We start from the raw sequence: 15,731 nt of genomic DNA, 5'->3' as shown, positions 1-15,731 counted from the left end.
TTTATTGCCCATACTTGGCTCTGGATTGCAGTCCTGGATTTTAGTACTTGAGTGATGAGGAACACTAGCACACTAGAGCTTGTAGCCACAGGGAATCTGGTACCCTGGTCATAATCATAGTTCCATGGTGGGAAGGGATATTTATGGTCATTCAGATTAGTGCATAGGTACCTCTCCCCAGATTATACACCCTTGGGCGAATCAAGAATTTACAGGTCTTCAGAATTATCTTTGCTAAAGAGATACACAGAAATCCTGAAGCTTGGGACAGTGTCTTCTTTATTCTTGAAAGAGAGTCCCACTTTAGTTTGCAGGTAAAAGTTAAGAAGTTGGTAAATGAGCAAACAACAGAAAAAAAATCCTGACTATAGAGAGTGAATATGGTAACAGGAAATAGTAAAACACATCCTCAGAAGAAGACAACAAAGTCAAAAAGGCTTCATCAAGTCTCCGGCCACAGAAAAGTGTTAAGGACCATGCCCAAGTGTGAAGCCCAGAAAGCCTGTAAAAGGTTAAAGGAGACTGTACCATGAAGGGGCAAGTCAATTCTTCCAAAGCCCCCACAGCTGTGAATCATAACACACTTGAAGGAATTGCAAAGCAGCCTTTACTGACGCAAATGTTGCTTTTGAAATGGGAATGAAATAAATAGAAGGCAAGAGGGAAGGAAAGAGGTCAGAGAATGTAGCTGCCTGTCAATCTCCTTGTATCATTATCCTCTCACACAAAAGGATATATTCTGCTGGTCAAGATTTAGATCCCTAGCAGCCATTAGCAGGTATCTTCTATAACAGAAAAGCTCAAAAAGTTTTGTTTTTGTTTTTTTAAATCAAGTAGGAAAGGTAGAGGAAAAAATTGGGAAGAGAAATGAAAATAATGCAAGAACATCATAGAAAAGGAATCAACAATTTGGTAAAGGAGGCACAAAAAATACTGAAGAAAATAATACCTTAAAAAATAGAATGGACCAAATGGTAAAAGACACACAAAAATACAATGAAGAAAAAATTGACTTAAAAAGCAGAATTGGCCACAAGGAAAAAGAAGTTACAAAAATCTACTGAAGAAAAGAATTCCTTAAAAAGTAGAAGCTCACTGAAGAAAATTGATGCCTTACAAATTAGATGTGGGCAAGTGGAAGTTGATGACTTTATGTGGCATCAAGAAACAATAAAACAAAATCAAAAGAATGAAAAAAAAATAGAAGAAACTGTGAAATATCTTAACTGGAAAAACAACTGACCTGGGAAAGAGATTTAGAAGAGATAATTTGATAATTATCAGATTGCCTAAAAATCATGATTTAAAAAAAAAAAGCTAAATATTATCTTTTAAGAAATTATCAACATTGATATTGTAGAGCCAAATGGTTCAATAAAAATTGAAAGAATTCACCAATCACCTCCTGAAAGAGATTCCAAAATGAAAACTAGGAAAATATAGCCAGATATCAGAGTATTTTCTACATTAAAGGATCAGGGAGGTTGAAATATAATATGGCAGGTGGCAAAGAGCTAGAATTGTAATCAAAAATCATCTTTTCAGTAAAAATTGTATGATCCTTTGGGGAAAAACATGAAATTCAGTGAAATAGAAGACTTTCAAGCATTCCTGATAAAAAGAGCAAAGCTGAAAAGAAAATTTGACTTTGAAATAAAAATACTGAAGAAAAACATAGGTAAAGGATTCAATAAGATTAAATGTTTATATTTCTATATAATAAATTGATAGTTGTAACTTCTAAAAATTCTCTAATTATTAGAGCAATTAGGAGTCTACATAAATAGAAGGCACGTGTGTGTGTTGAATATTATGGAATAATTAATTTTTTAAAAATTAAGTTAAGGGATAAGAAAGGAATGCATTGGAAGTAAGAAAGGGAGAGAAGGAATAAAGAGATGTGAAATTACTTTTACAGTGGAGGGGAAGATGAGGGCAATGGAATCTTATTCTTATTGGAGTTGACTCAAAGAGGGAATAACATACACCTTCATTTGGGTATATAAATATTCAGAATATAATTTCCTACAGCAGAGTAAGAGGGGAATGGAGATAAGAAGTAGGAATGGATCAATAGAAGGGAAGGTAGATCTTGGGAGGTAAAAGTCAGAACCAGAATACTTCTGAGAATGGGAGGGAGGGAAGGAGACAGACAAGTAGAATGGAAGCAAATACATAATTAATAATATTATTACACATAATTATTATCACACATAATATATAATACATTCATAATATATATAATTATTACTGTGAAAAAATTTGCAGCATGTCTTTTTGATAAACACCTCATTTCTCAAATATAGAAATAAGAGCCATCCCTCAATTGATAAATTAAAGGATATCAGTCAGTTTTGAGGTAAAGTAATAAAAGCTATTTATAGTCATATGAAAATATGCTCTAAATCACTTTTGCTTAAAGAAATTTAAAAAAAAACGGAAATGGTACCACTCCACGCCTGTCATTTTAGACAATATGATAGAAAAGGAAAATGTTAAACGTTGGAGGGGATGTGGGACAATTGAGACACTAATGCACTATTCCTAAAGTGGTATTCTGATTCAATCAGTTTATAGAGCAACTTGGAATTATGCCCCAAAAGTTATAAAACAATGCATACCCTTGAACCATCCCAAAGAGATTTAAAAGAAAAAAGAAAAGAACCTATATTAAGAAAATATTTATAGCAGTTCTTTTGGTGATGGCAAAAAAAAGTGGAAATTGAGAGGATGTTCATCAATTGGGGAATGGCTAAACAAGTTGTGGTATATGATTGTAATGAAATTCTGTTATTGAGCAGATTCTTTCAGAAAAACATGACTTACATGAACTGATGCAAAATAAAATGAACAAAACCAGAAAACATACACAAAAACTGCAATATTGTATGATGACCAAGTGTGAATGATTTCGTTTATCTCAGCAAAACAGTTATCCAAGACAATTCTGAAGAATTTATGGTGAAAAATATTGTCCATCTCTAGAGAAAGAACTAATGGAATCTGAATGCAGCTCGAAGTATATTTGTTTAAATTTTATTCTTTTTTTTCCTGGTTTACATTTTCTTTCACAGCATGACTTACATGGAAATATGTTTTGCATGACAGTACATGTATAACCTGTATTAAATTGCTTGATTTTTCAATGAGGAAGGCAGGAAAGAAGAAGAATTTGAACTCAAAAAAAATTTTTTTTTAAATAAATGTTAAAATTTTTACATGTAATTGGGGAAAAATTTTAAAAATTTCCTTTATCAGAAATTCTAAGTGATTACTCATCACCAGTGTAATCATCATTTTTACTAGAGCACTCAGTTTGCCATCTCTGTAGATCTACATATTTTGTACAAGATGATCCCCTACTTCTACTTCTCTGGCATACACCTGCTCAAACAAAGCAGGCCCTTCTTACTTACTAAGGGGATTTCTGTCAGCATTGTATTTAGTAGTGGTCAGCATGTTAAACATAGATTAAGATAAGCAAGGAAGGTAGATTGAAATAGAATTTTGTAGTTATTCTAGTGCAATATTAATTTGAATAACATTTAATATTTGTGTTATTAGTCTCAAATTTAAGACTGTATTTTTGTTGTTGTAAATCAGACTCATCTTACCTTTTATAGATTGGAACAAGCAAAGGAGGCAGAATCCAAGGATGCTCTGAAAGATCTAGTTAATTTGATAACTTCTCTAACAACATATGGTGTCAGTGAACTAAAACCAGCTGGCATTACCACAGGGGCACCATTTTTATTGCCTGGATTTGCAGTTCCTCAGCCAGCAGGAAAAGGTGAGTTGATTTATTTTTATCCTGATGTACTTAGAGGAATCAAAATGTAATTTAAATATATTTGTTTTCATTATTACTATATATATAAAACCAATTTAAAAAATTTCCAGTAAAATTTGCATGTTGCATTTTGTTGGTTTTTTGAAATTAAAAAAATAATAAAAATTATAACTTACTGAAATATAAAGTGAGTTTATATTGAATTATACAAAATTTAAATTTAACTGTTGTTAGTTTTGTTATTGCTCTTTTTTTTCTGGAGACGAGGTCTGCTTGTTTCAGCTGGAAGAACAATGGTTATTCACAGGTTCAATTCTATTACTGATTGACAAGGGAGTTTTGACTGGCTCTATTTCTGACTTGGGCCAGTTCTGCCCTCCCCAGGCATTCCTCCCCACCTCACAGGCTCGTCATATTGGTGTCTCAATTACATGATCAACCTTAGCCTATTGCAGGTCAGAACTCCCAAGCTTACATAATACACTAGACTTATTCCTCCTAATAGCAGAGATTATATTTTAATGTTTAAATTTTACCTCAAACAGGGATAGTATAATCCAGTGTAACTCTGGAAAGTCAGTTAACTTTTTGAGGAATTCTTTCTTATCTGTAAAATGGAGATTAGTGCAGCATCTATCTCCCAGGGTTCTTATGATGATTAAATGGAATAATATTTGTGAAGTACTTTACAAACTTTAACGTTGTATATAAATGCTAACTGTTGTGGATGATGGTACTTCATTTTTGGAGATTTGTTTTAAAATTGATAGACAGTTTAACACGGCAACTAGGAAAGTATCCTAGGAGTTGGGAAGACCTGGACTCAATTTTCTTCTCTGACAATACAAAGTTATTAATATATATCTTTCCATACTGGGGGAGGGGAAATGATGCTAGACTTCTTGCAGAAGTTGGTACTTGATCTACATTTTAAAGCAGAAGGGCTCTCCATATCCACATGTAAACTTTGTATTACAGCATTTTTTGAATTCTTTAAGCCTTTGCATATGAGTTCCATATACATATTTAGTTAATTGTTTTACTTTTATTAAGTCATGAATTATACTTCCTTGTCTTCTATATACACTCCCTTCCAGCATCTCTTGAATGCACTCTATTTTTCTGTTCTGACAAACAGTCAGTGTAGGCCTTCATCACCTCCTAACCAGATTATTTCACTAGCATGCAGATGGCTCTCTAACCACTTTAATCTGTCTTCCATTCAGATGTCAAAGTGATCTTCTTAAAGTGACCATATCACTCCCATAAACCCAATAAATTCTGGTTTTAGGATTCAAAGCTCTTTATAACATAACATACATAACTACTAATCCTCATTCTCCATCTCTCCAGTCTTCTCACAGTTTATTTCCCTCTCCCTACTTTGTAATTCAGTGATACTCTCATTATTATTATTCTTCCCATAAGATAACTCCATTTTCCAACTGCAAACATTTTCACTGGTTATTTTTATAGCTGGAATTTTATTTTCCTCATCTCTACCCCCTGAATTACCTGTCTTCTTTTAAGTTCTGAATAAAATCCCACTTTCTCCAGGAAGCGTTTCTTGATTTTCCTTAATTTATTGTCTTCCTTCTGTTGATTTTCAGTAATTTATCTTGTATATAGCTTGTTCATACATAGTTTTTTTTAATATGTTGTCTTCCCTGTTAGGTTGTGAGTTTCATGAAAACCAAGACTATCTTTGCCTTTCTTTGAATTCTGAATACAGAAAATAGTACTTGACACATAATGAATGATTAAAAAGTGCTTATTGGCTTACTGGCTATATTAATACTCTGCAGGTAACTCCCAAATCTGCATCTGTACTTCCAGCTTTTCCCCAGAATTTTATTTCCCAATTTATAATTCCAACTGATAATTTTTACATAGCTATCCAGTGTCAACCTTTACTCAAAAGCCTTCAGTATTTCATTGTTTCATAAAATGTAAGGCACAAAATTTTTTGGTAATATGCAAGACCTTTCACAATTTGAGTTCAGCTGTCCTTTCCAATTTTCTCATGGTATTCCTCTTTAAGAGCATTCACTCTCAAGCAAACTGAACTACTTTAACTTTGCTATTCTCATCCTGTCCTTTCTGACCTTCTTATCTTACCTCTATTCCTTGAAATAAATGGTACTCTTTTCATCAACAGTTGTGCTGAAGCCTTCCTTCTTTTAAGGTCCAAAGCAGATGCCATCTACTCTGTGAGCCTTTTCTTGACTTCCCTTCCAAAATGTTAATCTCTCTTTTGCATATCATAGTACTCTTTCTGGATCTCTTCTTTGAACTTAGCTTGTTTTCTCATACATGTGCCAAACTTAACCTTGGATATCACAAAAAATTACTGTTATGCAGCTCAGTTTTTAAGAATATGTGTGTATATATATGTATATATATATTTTAAAAATATATATATTATTTAAATAAAACTTGGTTGTTAATTTTAAAGACTAACTAATTTTTAATTCCTTTAGTTTAGAAAGTGAAAAATGATGTCTTGATGATTGAGTATTTTACTCAATGATGATTTAGTTATCTTACAAAATTTTGTGATGTTTACATTCTAACGAAATATATGGGGTAGGCCTTTGGTATTTTTATAATTCTGTGCCTTCTACTAGATTGTAAGCTCTTTAAGAGTATATTTGTCTTTATATCTCCACTTTGATGAATAAATATTAATTCAAAGATAGTTCATAAATATTTACTACATGCTAGGCAATGGGAGTATCAACACAATAGTGCTTGGGTAAAATATATATTGAAAAGTAAATACAAAATTTATAGAAAGTGAATACTAAATAATTTTAGGGAAAGAACAACTAGGAAGATAAGGAAGTCTTCATCTAAAAGGTAGAGCTTGTACTGACTCTTTTTAGAAACTAGAGATTTTGAGAGGCCAAGGTGAAGTGATCATAAACAAAGAATTCTCAAAAAAAATTCAAACTGTTATCAACCATGTGAAAGTGTTTTAAAACACTGATAATAAAAGCAAAGCTAATAAAAATAAATCTTGACTGAGGTGACAAAAAAAGGGAATAATTAATGATGTAGAAAGGCACATTACTACATTCATTCTGAAAATCAGTTTGGAATTATGCAAATATAGTTGCTGTAGTTTTTACACTTTTTCAACCCAGAGATTCTAATGCTGAATATGTACCCTAAGAAAGCCATTAATTTAAATTATATATATATACCAAGCATATACCAAAATACTTATGGTAGCACTTTTTTGTAATAGCAAAGGACTGGGAAGAAAAGAGTTTCAAGGATTGGAAAATGTGGAACTTGAATATATTATGAATATAGAGAAGTATTGATGCATCTATGTGAACTGATGTAAAGTTAGCAGAACCAAGAAAATAATATACATGATGTTTGAATAATTAATAGTGAAAAAAATCCTGCAAAATGAATGTTGCAAAATTACAAAAGAATAAGCTTGACTTCACAGAAGTGATATGAGAAAACACTCCCTACTTTTTTTTTTTAAACCAAGATATCATTGGGAGGGGTCTTTATGGGTATGAAATATTGTGTATATTAGATTTTTCTTTTTGCATGTATTGATTGATTTTACTGCCTTTTTTTTGGCTTCCTATTTTTATTTTTAAAATTCTTTGTTATAAAAGGGAGACAAAGAGGAATTTTAAGCAAAAAGATATCAACATTTATTTTTAATAAAGGAGTTGTTGAGGGCAGTCCATTACAGGTATGGGAAAACAGTTTATGCAAAGGCAAGGAGACAGCAGATTTTTTTTTTAAACCTTTTTATTTTCAAAACATGCATGTACAGATATAATATTATCTAAAGTTAATAGCAAATAGGATAGTTTAGGTAAGATATAAAGTGTGTGAATGAAAACTATAATAGTTATAAAACTAAATCTGGAGCCAGATTGTAGACCGAGTTCCCTCTTGTCAACTAGCTCAAAATATTGCATAGGGAATACTAGCTTCTTTAGACATAAAAATTAGATTAGTTAAAAAAAAAAATTCCAACTTTCCAGGTGCCTCCCTATATAAGCATACCTAGGATATTAAATTCTATACTTAAGGAGATCTAATTCTGAACTTTGTAACTATTCCAACACATGGGAACACTTTATGAATAGTAGTTACTGTCATTCACCCATTCAACACGTATTTCTGGGCCAGGCACTGATAAGTACTGAGAAAACAAAGGCCAAAAACAGTTCCCTAACTCCAATAATAGCAAGTAGAGTAGTGTGATTAGAATATAGTGTGTGGAGGAGAGTAATGTGTAATTAGCTTAGCAGGCTGAACTAGTTTATAGAATAGTTTATATGTCACAGAGGGGTTTGTAATTTTTCTTAGAGGCAAGGAGTTGCTAGGGCTTTCTGAGCAGAGGAATGACATTATCAGAAGGCCTTGTGAAGAACATTGGGAGATTCCCATGGTTAGAATCAGACCACTTTGAGAACACTGAAAGCTATCTCAGAGGGCCTAGTTTAATATATATTTAATACACCTTTCAAGAAAGCCACAGCAGGACCCAAGGAGACAAAGGTTTTATCTAAGTATTCTTCCCCAACATATCCAAACAAGACCCTAACTTAAAATTCAAAGTCATGAAATAGAAGGGGAAAAAAAGCAAATTCAAAAAATCAATCCCAACCTAAAGAGCTTTTATGGTGATGAGGATACGTGAGGAAAAACCAGGAAGGGAATGACTTCTAGACATCTAAAAGCAAAACCTCAAAGAAAAATACAGAAATAAGGGGGCTGGATGGGGGAAGCTGTTAATATTCATTTTATTAATTAGACTAGCTAATAACCAATAAATTGATGGTCATTGGTTACAGTGATCACGAGAAAAAAAACCTAGAGGTATTTAAATACCTTTGGATTAAAGGTTCTTTCCAAGAGGTGAAAATCAATTCTGATTGCTGAACAATTAATGAGAAGGTGGATGAAAAGTCTTCAGTTCCTCCTGCAGGAGAACGTGGCTTCAAAAATAGATTCAGCCAAGTCTAGCAGTCTGGACAGGAAATCTATCCCCACACAGGTCATTCTGGTTGGCTTTCTCCTTCATGAGCTGGGTTACCCTAGATTCCAGTGGTGGCATGCCCAGACTTGGGCTTATTCCCTCAGGGTAAGAATTCATCTAGGTTATTTTCTGTTTGCGTTTCAAACAAAAGTAAGTTTTTGTAGTTGGGTGTGTCCATGCCACAGATCTAGGAACTTGTAGTCTTAGAAGGGCAGTCTCCTCTATCAGTCATGCTCTTCAGAGACTGGCTAACTCACTATAGGAACTGGTCCTAAATGAAGAAATAAACAGCCTGGATCCTAATTAATAATGCATTATTGATATAATAGAAAGTAATTTCTCTCAAAGCCAAAAATGAATTTGTGAATTAAATAAAGATGGAAAACATGATAAAAGAAAAGAATTATGGAAATTATGAAAGAAAGATTTATAAAGAAAATTCATTTCTTAGAATGAGATAATACTAAACCTTATCCAAGATAATTCTCCTTCCTTATTGCAAGTTTGTATTGTTCATTTATGTCCAACTCTCAGGGGTCTTTTTGGCAAAGATCCTGGAGTGGTTTTTTACTTACTTCTCTGGCTCATTTAACAGATGAGGAAACTGAGACAAACAGGGTTAAGTAACTTGCCCAAGGTCACACAGCTGATAAGTGTCTGAGGCCAGATTTGAACTTGGGTCCTCCTGATATCTGTTGCTCTATCCACTGTTCTACCTAGCTGACTGTCTTGTAATTTAGAATTTGATCAAGTAGAAGATAGTTACTTCCTGAGAGTCAAGTCTAAAGATGAAAAAAATGGACAAAACTATAAAGTATCTCATAGAAAAAACATCTGACCTAGAAAATAGATTGAAGAGAGATCATTTAAGAATCACCCAGACTATCCGAACGTCATGAGGGAAAAAAAAGAGCCTAATATGATATTTCAAAAAATCATAAAGGAAAACTGCCCAATCATATAGAACCAGATGGTGACATAGAAATAGAAAGAATCTGTCAGTCATCTTCTGAAAAAAACCCTAAAATGAAGACTCCAAGTAATATCAGAGCCAAATTCCAGAGCTTTAAGTTCAAAATAAAAATGCTGCAAGTAGCCAGAAAGAGGGAAAAAGAGAGAACCAAAAAGACACAGTCAGAATAATACACAATTTTAGTAGCCACTACCATACAGAGCAGAGATCTTGAAATACAATGTTCATGAAGACAAAAGAATTAGACTTATAACCAAGAAAAAATTATCCATTAAAATTGAATATAATTCTATGGGGGTGGGGAATGGATCTTTAATGAAATAAAATAATTCTTTGCATTTGTGGTAAAAAGAACAGAATTGAGCAGAAAGAAACTTTGTGGTACAAACATAGGAGTCAAGAGTAGCTTAAACAGGTGAACACGAGGGAGCAATCATATAAACTAAACAAGGACAAACTGTTTAACATTATGGTACAGAAAATAACAAATTTATCCCTTTAGAACTCAAGGGTCACAGAGAGAGCCTAGAATGCTAAAAAAAATTGGAGAAGATTAATTGCTCATGAATAAACCTAGCTAATCCAGGTGTCTCAAAGTATTAGTGTATTTTTAAGCTATTAAAGCTTAAATTTGGCATAGCTAGATGGCTCAGTGGATAGAGCACTGACTCTGAAATCAAGAGGAGCTGGATTCAAATGTGGCTTCAATTAATTAATATTATTAGCTGTGTGATCCTGGCAAGTCACTTAATTCCAATTGCCTCACAAAAAGCAAAAAGCCAACAAGTCAAAATAAAGCTTAAATTCTACAATGTTGTATAAAATATGTGTGTAATAAAAAATAGCTACAATATAAAGATAGTGTAGCCTAGATTAACTTACTTATTTAGTACCATATCAGTGAAATCACCAAAAGGTTACTGTTAGAATCCTTACAAAGTGTTAACTCACTGGAATTGATAGAAATAATGCTTATGTATTTAAGTTTACACCTTTGAGAGTTCACACATTAGAGTTCACAAGTTTGGGAGATAGACAGAGCCATAATTCAGTTGGGAGATGGAGAGCCGAGATTCAGAGAGAGCTGGAGGCTAAAGCTGGCAGAGGCAAAGAACAAACTGCAAGAGCTCTTGGAACCAAGCAGAGAGACCTCTACGAAAGCTAATCGGGCTATTTTGAAGAAGACAATAAAGGATTGAACTTTTAACAGCTGGCTGCATTTGAGGTGATTATTAATTGGAACTTGAAACTAAGGCTGCTTCCAGAAGCTTCTCCAGAAAACCTGCTCCCAGAGAACCATTATATTTTAGAAAAGAACACTACAGGTTACTATATACTAGGGTGTGTGTGTGTGTGTGTGTGTATGTGTATGTGTATGTGTATGTGTATGTGTATGTGTATGTGTATATACATACTAGAGGGATACTTGAGATGAGTATTGAAAGGTGCTAAGGATTGTAAGAGGCTGAGTGGAGGAGAGAATGCATATTATTAGGAAATGGAATTGCTTGACCAAAGACAGAGAGACAAGGGAGGAAATGTCATTTTGAAAGGGATCTAGTAAGCCTGTTTGATTGGAAGGCATACTCTGGGAATTGGGAAAAATATAAAAAAGTTGCAAAGTTAGGCAAGAGGTATGTTGTTAAGGGCTTTAACGGACAGGCAGAAGAGTTTTAATTTTATACTAGAAATAAGAGAGGGGGCCATCCACTGGAGTTTCTTTAGCAATAGAATCACAAATTTGTGGCCTGGGACCAAAACTTTAGGGACTATGTGGAGGATGGATTACAAAGGAGTTAGCCTAGAGGTAGGAGACTAGTTGGTCTTCAAATTTGAAGACTATTGTTATGGTCCTGCAAGAGATAAAAAGAATCAAAACTAGAGTTGTGGTTGAGTGGTGAGAAGAGGACAAATCCAAGAGAGAATATGGATTTAATATCTAAAATACTTATCAACCGATTGTATATGAGGAATTGAGGTGAGGCCCTGGGGAAAAACTTGAGTTCTGGTTTTCAGCATTTTAAGTGATTTAATCCATGGGATTTAAGTTCTGAAAAAAGAGGAGGCCTAGATATGTGAAAAGTACATAAAAGTAAATGTTGAGCTCATCAGAGCAAGTGAGATTATTGAAAGAATATGTGGAGAAAGAAGACTAGGGCCCAAGTACTGTGACCTAAGTTAAAAACTAAGGATGATCTAGCAACTGGAATTAAAATGGAAAGAATGATGGGGGAAAACAGGGGATAATATCATAGTATCACTATGAGGAAAGCATATCCAGGTGGAAACAATAATTAACAGTGTCAAATGTAAGGTCAAGATGGATGAGAACTGAGAAAAGTCCACTAGTAATTATTAAGTCATTAAAACAGAATGAAGCAATTTTAGTTGAATTGAGAATGAATTCTAGGTATGAATAGACAAGCCTCTTCTTGAAACTATCAATGGTATAAGTATTTAATTATTGAATTACTTTTATATTTACCAGGTTATACTTAGAACTGATGAAAAGAAAAGTCTCTATTTGGAGTGATTTCCTTTTTTATTTAAGGTAATAGCAGTTTCCATAGTCTCTCTCCTTGAATATAAATACTGTTATTGTACCTTTTATAAAAGGGAAAACTATCTTGGGGAATTGTCAGTTAACTGTAAAGGCAGAAGAGGTGAGATATTATAAGAGAATGAAGTTTAAATGATCATTTCTTGAGTAAAAAAGATTGGAAAGAGAACATTTCACTTTATTTTGTTATTCTCATTCTATGGGAGATTTCGATTGAATAAATTAACTATTGTCTGAAGAGTCTGTAAGGGAGACCAGAATCGGTGAAAGAAAGGGGGGGCAGGGAAAGAAGCAAAAAGCTTAGGGGAAAATAGGTTTCTCTGGTTTATGAATTGGGATGAGGACACAGCTAATTGATGAATGTGGGAGATGTATCTTTGAGATATTGATGTATTACTTTGAAGAAATATTGGGGCAAACTTTGATTTCCTTAGGATCCAGCTAGACAATTAATAAGGAAATGAGCCAGAAGCAGTTAGAAAAGCATAAAGGTTGCTGTACTTGTTGTCTTGTTCAACATTGCCTATCTCCTCATTATGCCTAGGATAATTAGTACACATTAGGCATAATTTTTGGAATTTTTGTATCTGCTTTTTGGGTTTTTTTTCCTTGATATTTTCTTTCATTAGCAACCTACTGTTATTCACAAGTCATAGGTAAGGACATTTATTTACCTCTTTTGATACATGTTAATTGTATGGAATTATGGCTTCATTGTAGCAGCTTAGCATTATTATTTTAATAAATGCAACTTTCATGTAGTAAAGTCTCAAAAAAATGAAAGCTGAGAGGTTCAGTAAGTAGTATAAGATAATGGGTATTGAAACATGCCATGGCCTCTTAATATTAGAAATAGATCTTCATTGTAAAAATAGGAGAATTGTAAGATCTTTTTTAAAAGCAGAAAAAGAGTACAAGAAATATAAAGTGATAAAGTGAAAGTGCTCAGTGAATGTTTTGTTATGTATGAAAACCAGCTGATTCACTCAGTTGTAATGGTAAAATATTAGAAATTGATCTTTAAAGCACCTTCTGAGGAATAAGGGTTAATTTAAAAATTTAGAAGTGTCCCGTGAAAAGATTTGTCCCTTAGAAAAAGTTGAGATGATTAAGCCAAGAAATAATAACACAACAGTGATGTCAAGTACAAATTTTTTTATGCTAAAAACTAATATTCTATAGGCCCAGGTTGGGAACTTTTTTCCTGATATCTTTAGGAGAAGAGTCAAAAGAAGTTTGAGTGGAGTGTTCTACCAAAAAAATAAAAAGCTGGAAAGTATCTGAGATAGACAAAATATGGAATTTCCTAGAGAAGAGCCATTTTCAAATTTGAGATTTATGAGGGCAAACATCTCCATCCTCTATCCTCATGACTGCTTGAAAATGCTAGGGTAACATTGTAAACCATGGACTGGATGCAAAGATAGTTTTTGCTATATTTAATACTATAATCTTTTACAAATTTATAATATAACTGAGTATAATTTTAATAAGATTGGAAAAAAAATGGAGCACTAATACACATTCTTGGGGAGGTGGAGCCAAAATGGTGGAATAAAGGCTGACTTTTCCCCTACCCTGCTCTAAATTCCTTTACATAATGACTAAACAAATTTTAGAGCATCAGAACACACAAAAAGGTGAAATAGAACAATTTTCTTTTTATTTATTTTTGTTATTAAAGCTTTTTGTTTTCAAAACGTATGCATAGATAATTTTCAACCAATGTAAAACCTCATGTTCCAAATTTTTCTCCCTCTTTTTTCTCCACTTCCTCCTCTAGACGACAAGTAATCTAATACTTAATGATTTTCTTATTTATTTTGTGGTTTGATTTATCTAGTTCTGAGAGAGCAATATTGAGATCCCCTACTAGTATGTTAAACATATGTAATTTTTCTGTATATATTTCCACAATTATCATGCTGCACAAGAAAAATCAGATCAAAAAGGGAAAAAATAGGAGAAAACAGAATCCAAACAACAACAAAAAGAGTGAAAATACTATATCGTGATCCACATTCAGTCCCTGTGGTCTTCTTTCTGGGTGCAGATGGCTCTCTCCATCATAAGTCTATTGGAATTGGCTTGAATCAGCTCATTGTTGAAAAGAACCCCGTCTATCAGAATTGATCATCACACAATCTTGCTGTTGCCGTGTACCAATATCTCCTAGGAGTAAAACAGTTTTCTAGCTGATGACAACTTAGAAACAGGAAAGTCTGTGGCACCAGGGTGGGAGTCCAGCCTGCCTTGGCCCCAGGGCCTGCAAAGCAGGAAAGCTAGGGACCTCTGAATCAGCAGCAGCACTGGGGGCTTCCAGACCTTTCAGCCTAGAGACCCAAAGATGACTTGGAAGGTTAGCAGAAAAGGTCAGTGGAGCCAGTTCTAAGCAACCCCAACCCCAATGCCAGCAAAGGAGCAGTGGGCCTACAGACCTCTGAATCAGCAGCAGCACTGGTAATTTCTAGACCTCTCAGTCCAGAGGCAGTGGTTTTTCAGTACAGTGAGAGGATCTTGAGAAACCAGCAAACCAGGAGCAAACATGGGCAGTGGTGGCAATGGCTGCTTCCAGAGGCTTCAGCTCACAGGAGGTCTCTTTACTAGCACTGAAGAAGGACTCTGTAGCTTTTAAAGTTCTAGGGCATAAAAGAGGACTTATGGTCAGGTCCTTAGAAGGATCTCTGAAAACAGCTGCACAAAACACCCTCCATCCTGGAAACAAAGCCCTACTTTTCAAAGAGTTAAAAGGTAAATAATAGGCTAGGAAAATGAGCAGACAACAAAAAGTGATTTTGACCTTAGAAAAGTTAGAATGGTGACAAGGAAGATCAAAATGTACATTCAGAAGAAGAAGGCCAAAGCCTCCAAGAAAAATAACTATTGGTCTCAGGGAATAGAAAAGCTCAAAAGGGATTTTGAAAATCAAGTAAGAGAGAGAGAGGAAAAATTAGAAAGAGAATTGAGAATGTTGAAAAAAAAAAAATACAAAAAGCTAATGAGGAAAAGAATGCCATAAAAAGGAAAATTGGCCAGATGGGAAAAGAGGTACAAAAACTCACTGAGAAAAACAATTCCTCAAAAATCAGAATTGAGCAAATAGAAACTAATAACTTGATGAGAAATCAAGATACAATAAAGCAAAACAAAAATGAAAAAATAGAAAAAATGTGGAATATTTCATTGGAAAAAGAACTAACCTGGAAAATAGATCCAGGAGAGATAATTTAAAAATTATTGGTCTATCTGAAAATCATTATTAAAAAAAGAGCCTGGGCATCATCTCTCAAGAAATTATCGAGGAAAACTATCCTGATATCCAAGGACCAGGAGGTAAAATAGGAATGGAAAGAATCCACCAATCATCCACCAATCACCTCCTGAAAAA

At 33.8% G+C, this 15,731-nt stretch overlaps 1 protein-coding gene across 1 annotated transcript in view; it reads left to right on the top strand.

Moving 5' to 3' along the window:
• WDFY3 (WD repeat and FYVE domain containing 3) overlaps positions 1–15,731 on the top strand; it is a 316,134-nt gene that overhangs the window by 115,405 nt on the left and 184,998 nt on the right. Inside the window, exon 8 of the mRNA XM_051965853.1 lies at positions 3,624–3,790. Coding sequence (XP_051821813.1) covers positions 3,624–3,790 — 167 coding nt within the window. The remainder of the gene's footprint in view (positions 1–3,623; positions 3,791–15,731) is intronic.

Source organism: Antechinus flavipes, chromosome 6, assembly GCF_016432865.1.
Source record: "Antechinus flavipes isolate AdamAnt ecotype Samford, QLD, Australia chromosome 6, AdamAnt_v2, whole genome shotgun sequence".
Lineage (NCBI taxonomy): Eukaryota > Metazoa > Chordata > Mammalia > Dasyuromorphia > Dasyuridae > Antechinus > Antechinus flavipes.
Note: the sequence above shows the minus strand (reverse complement) of the source record. Positions and strands in the feature narration are given on the sequence as shown.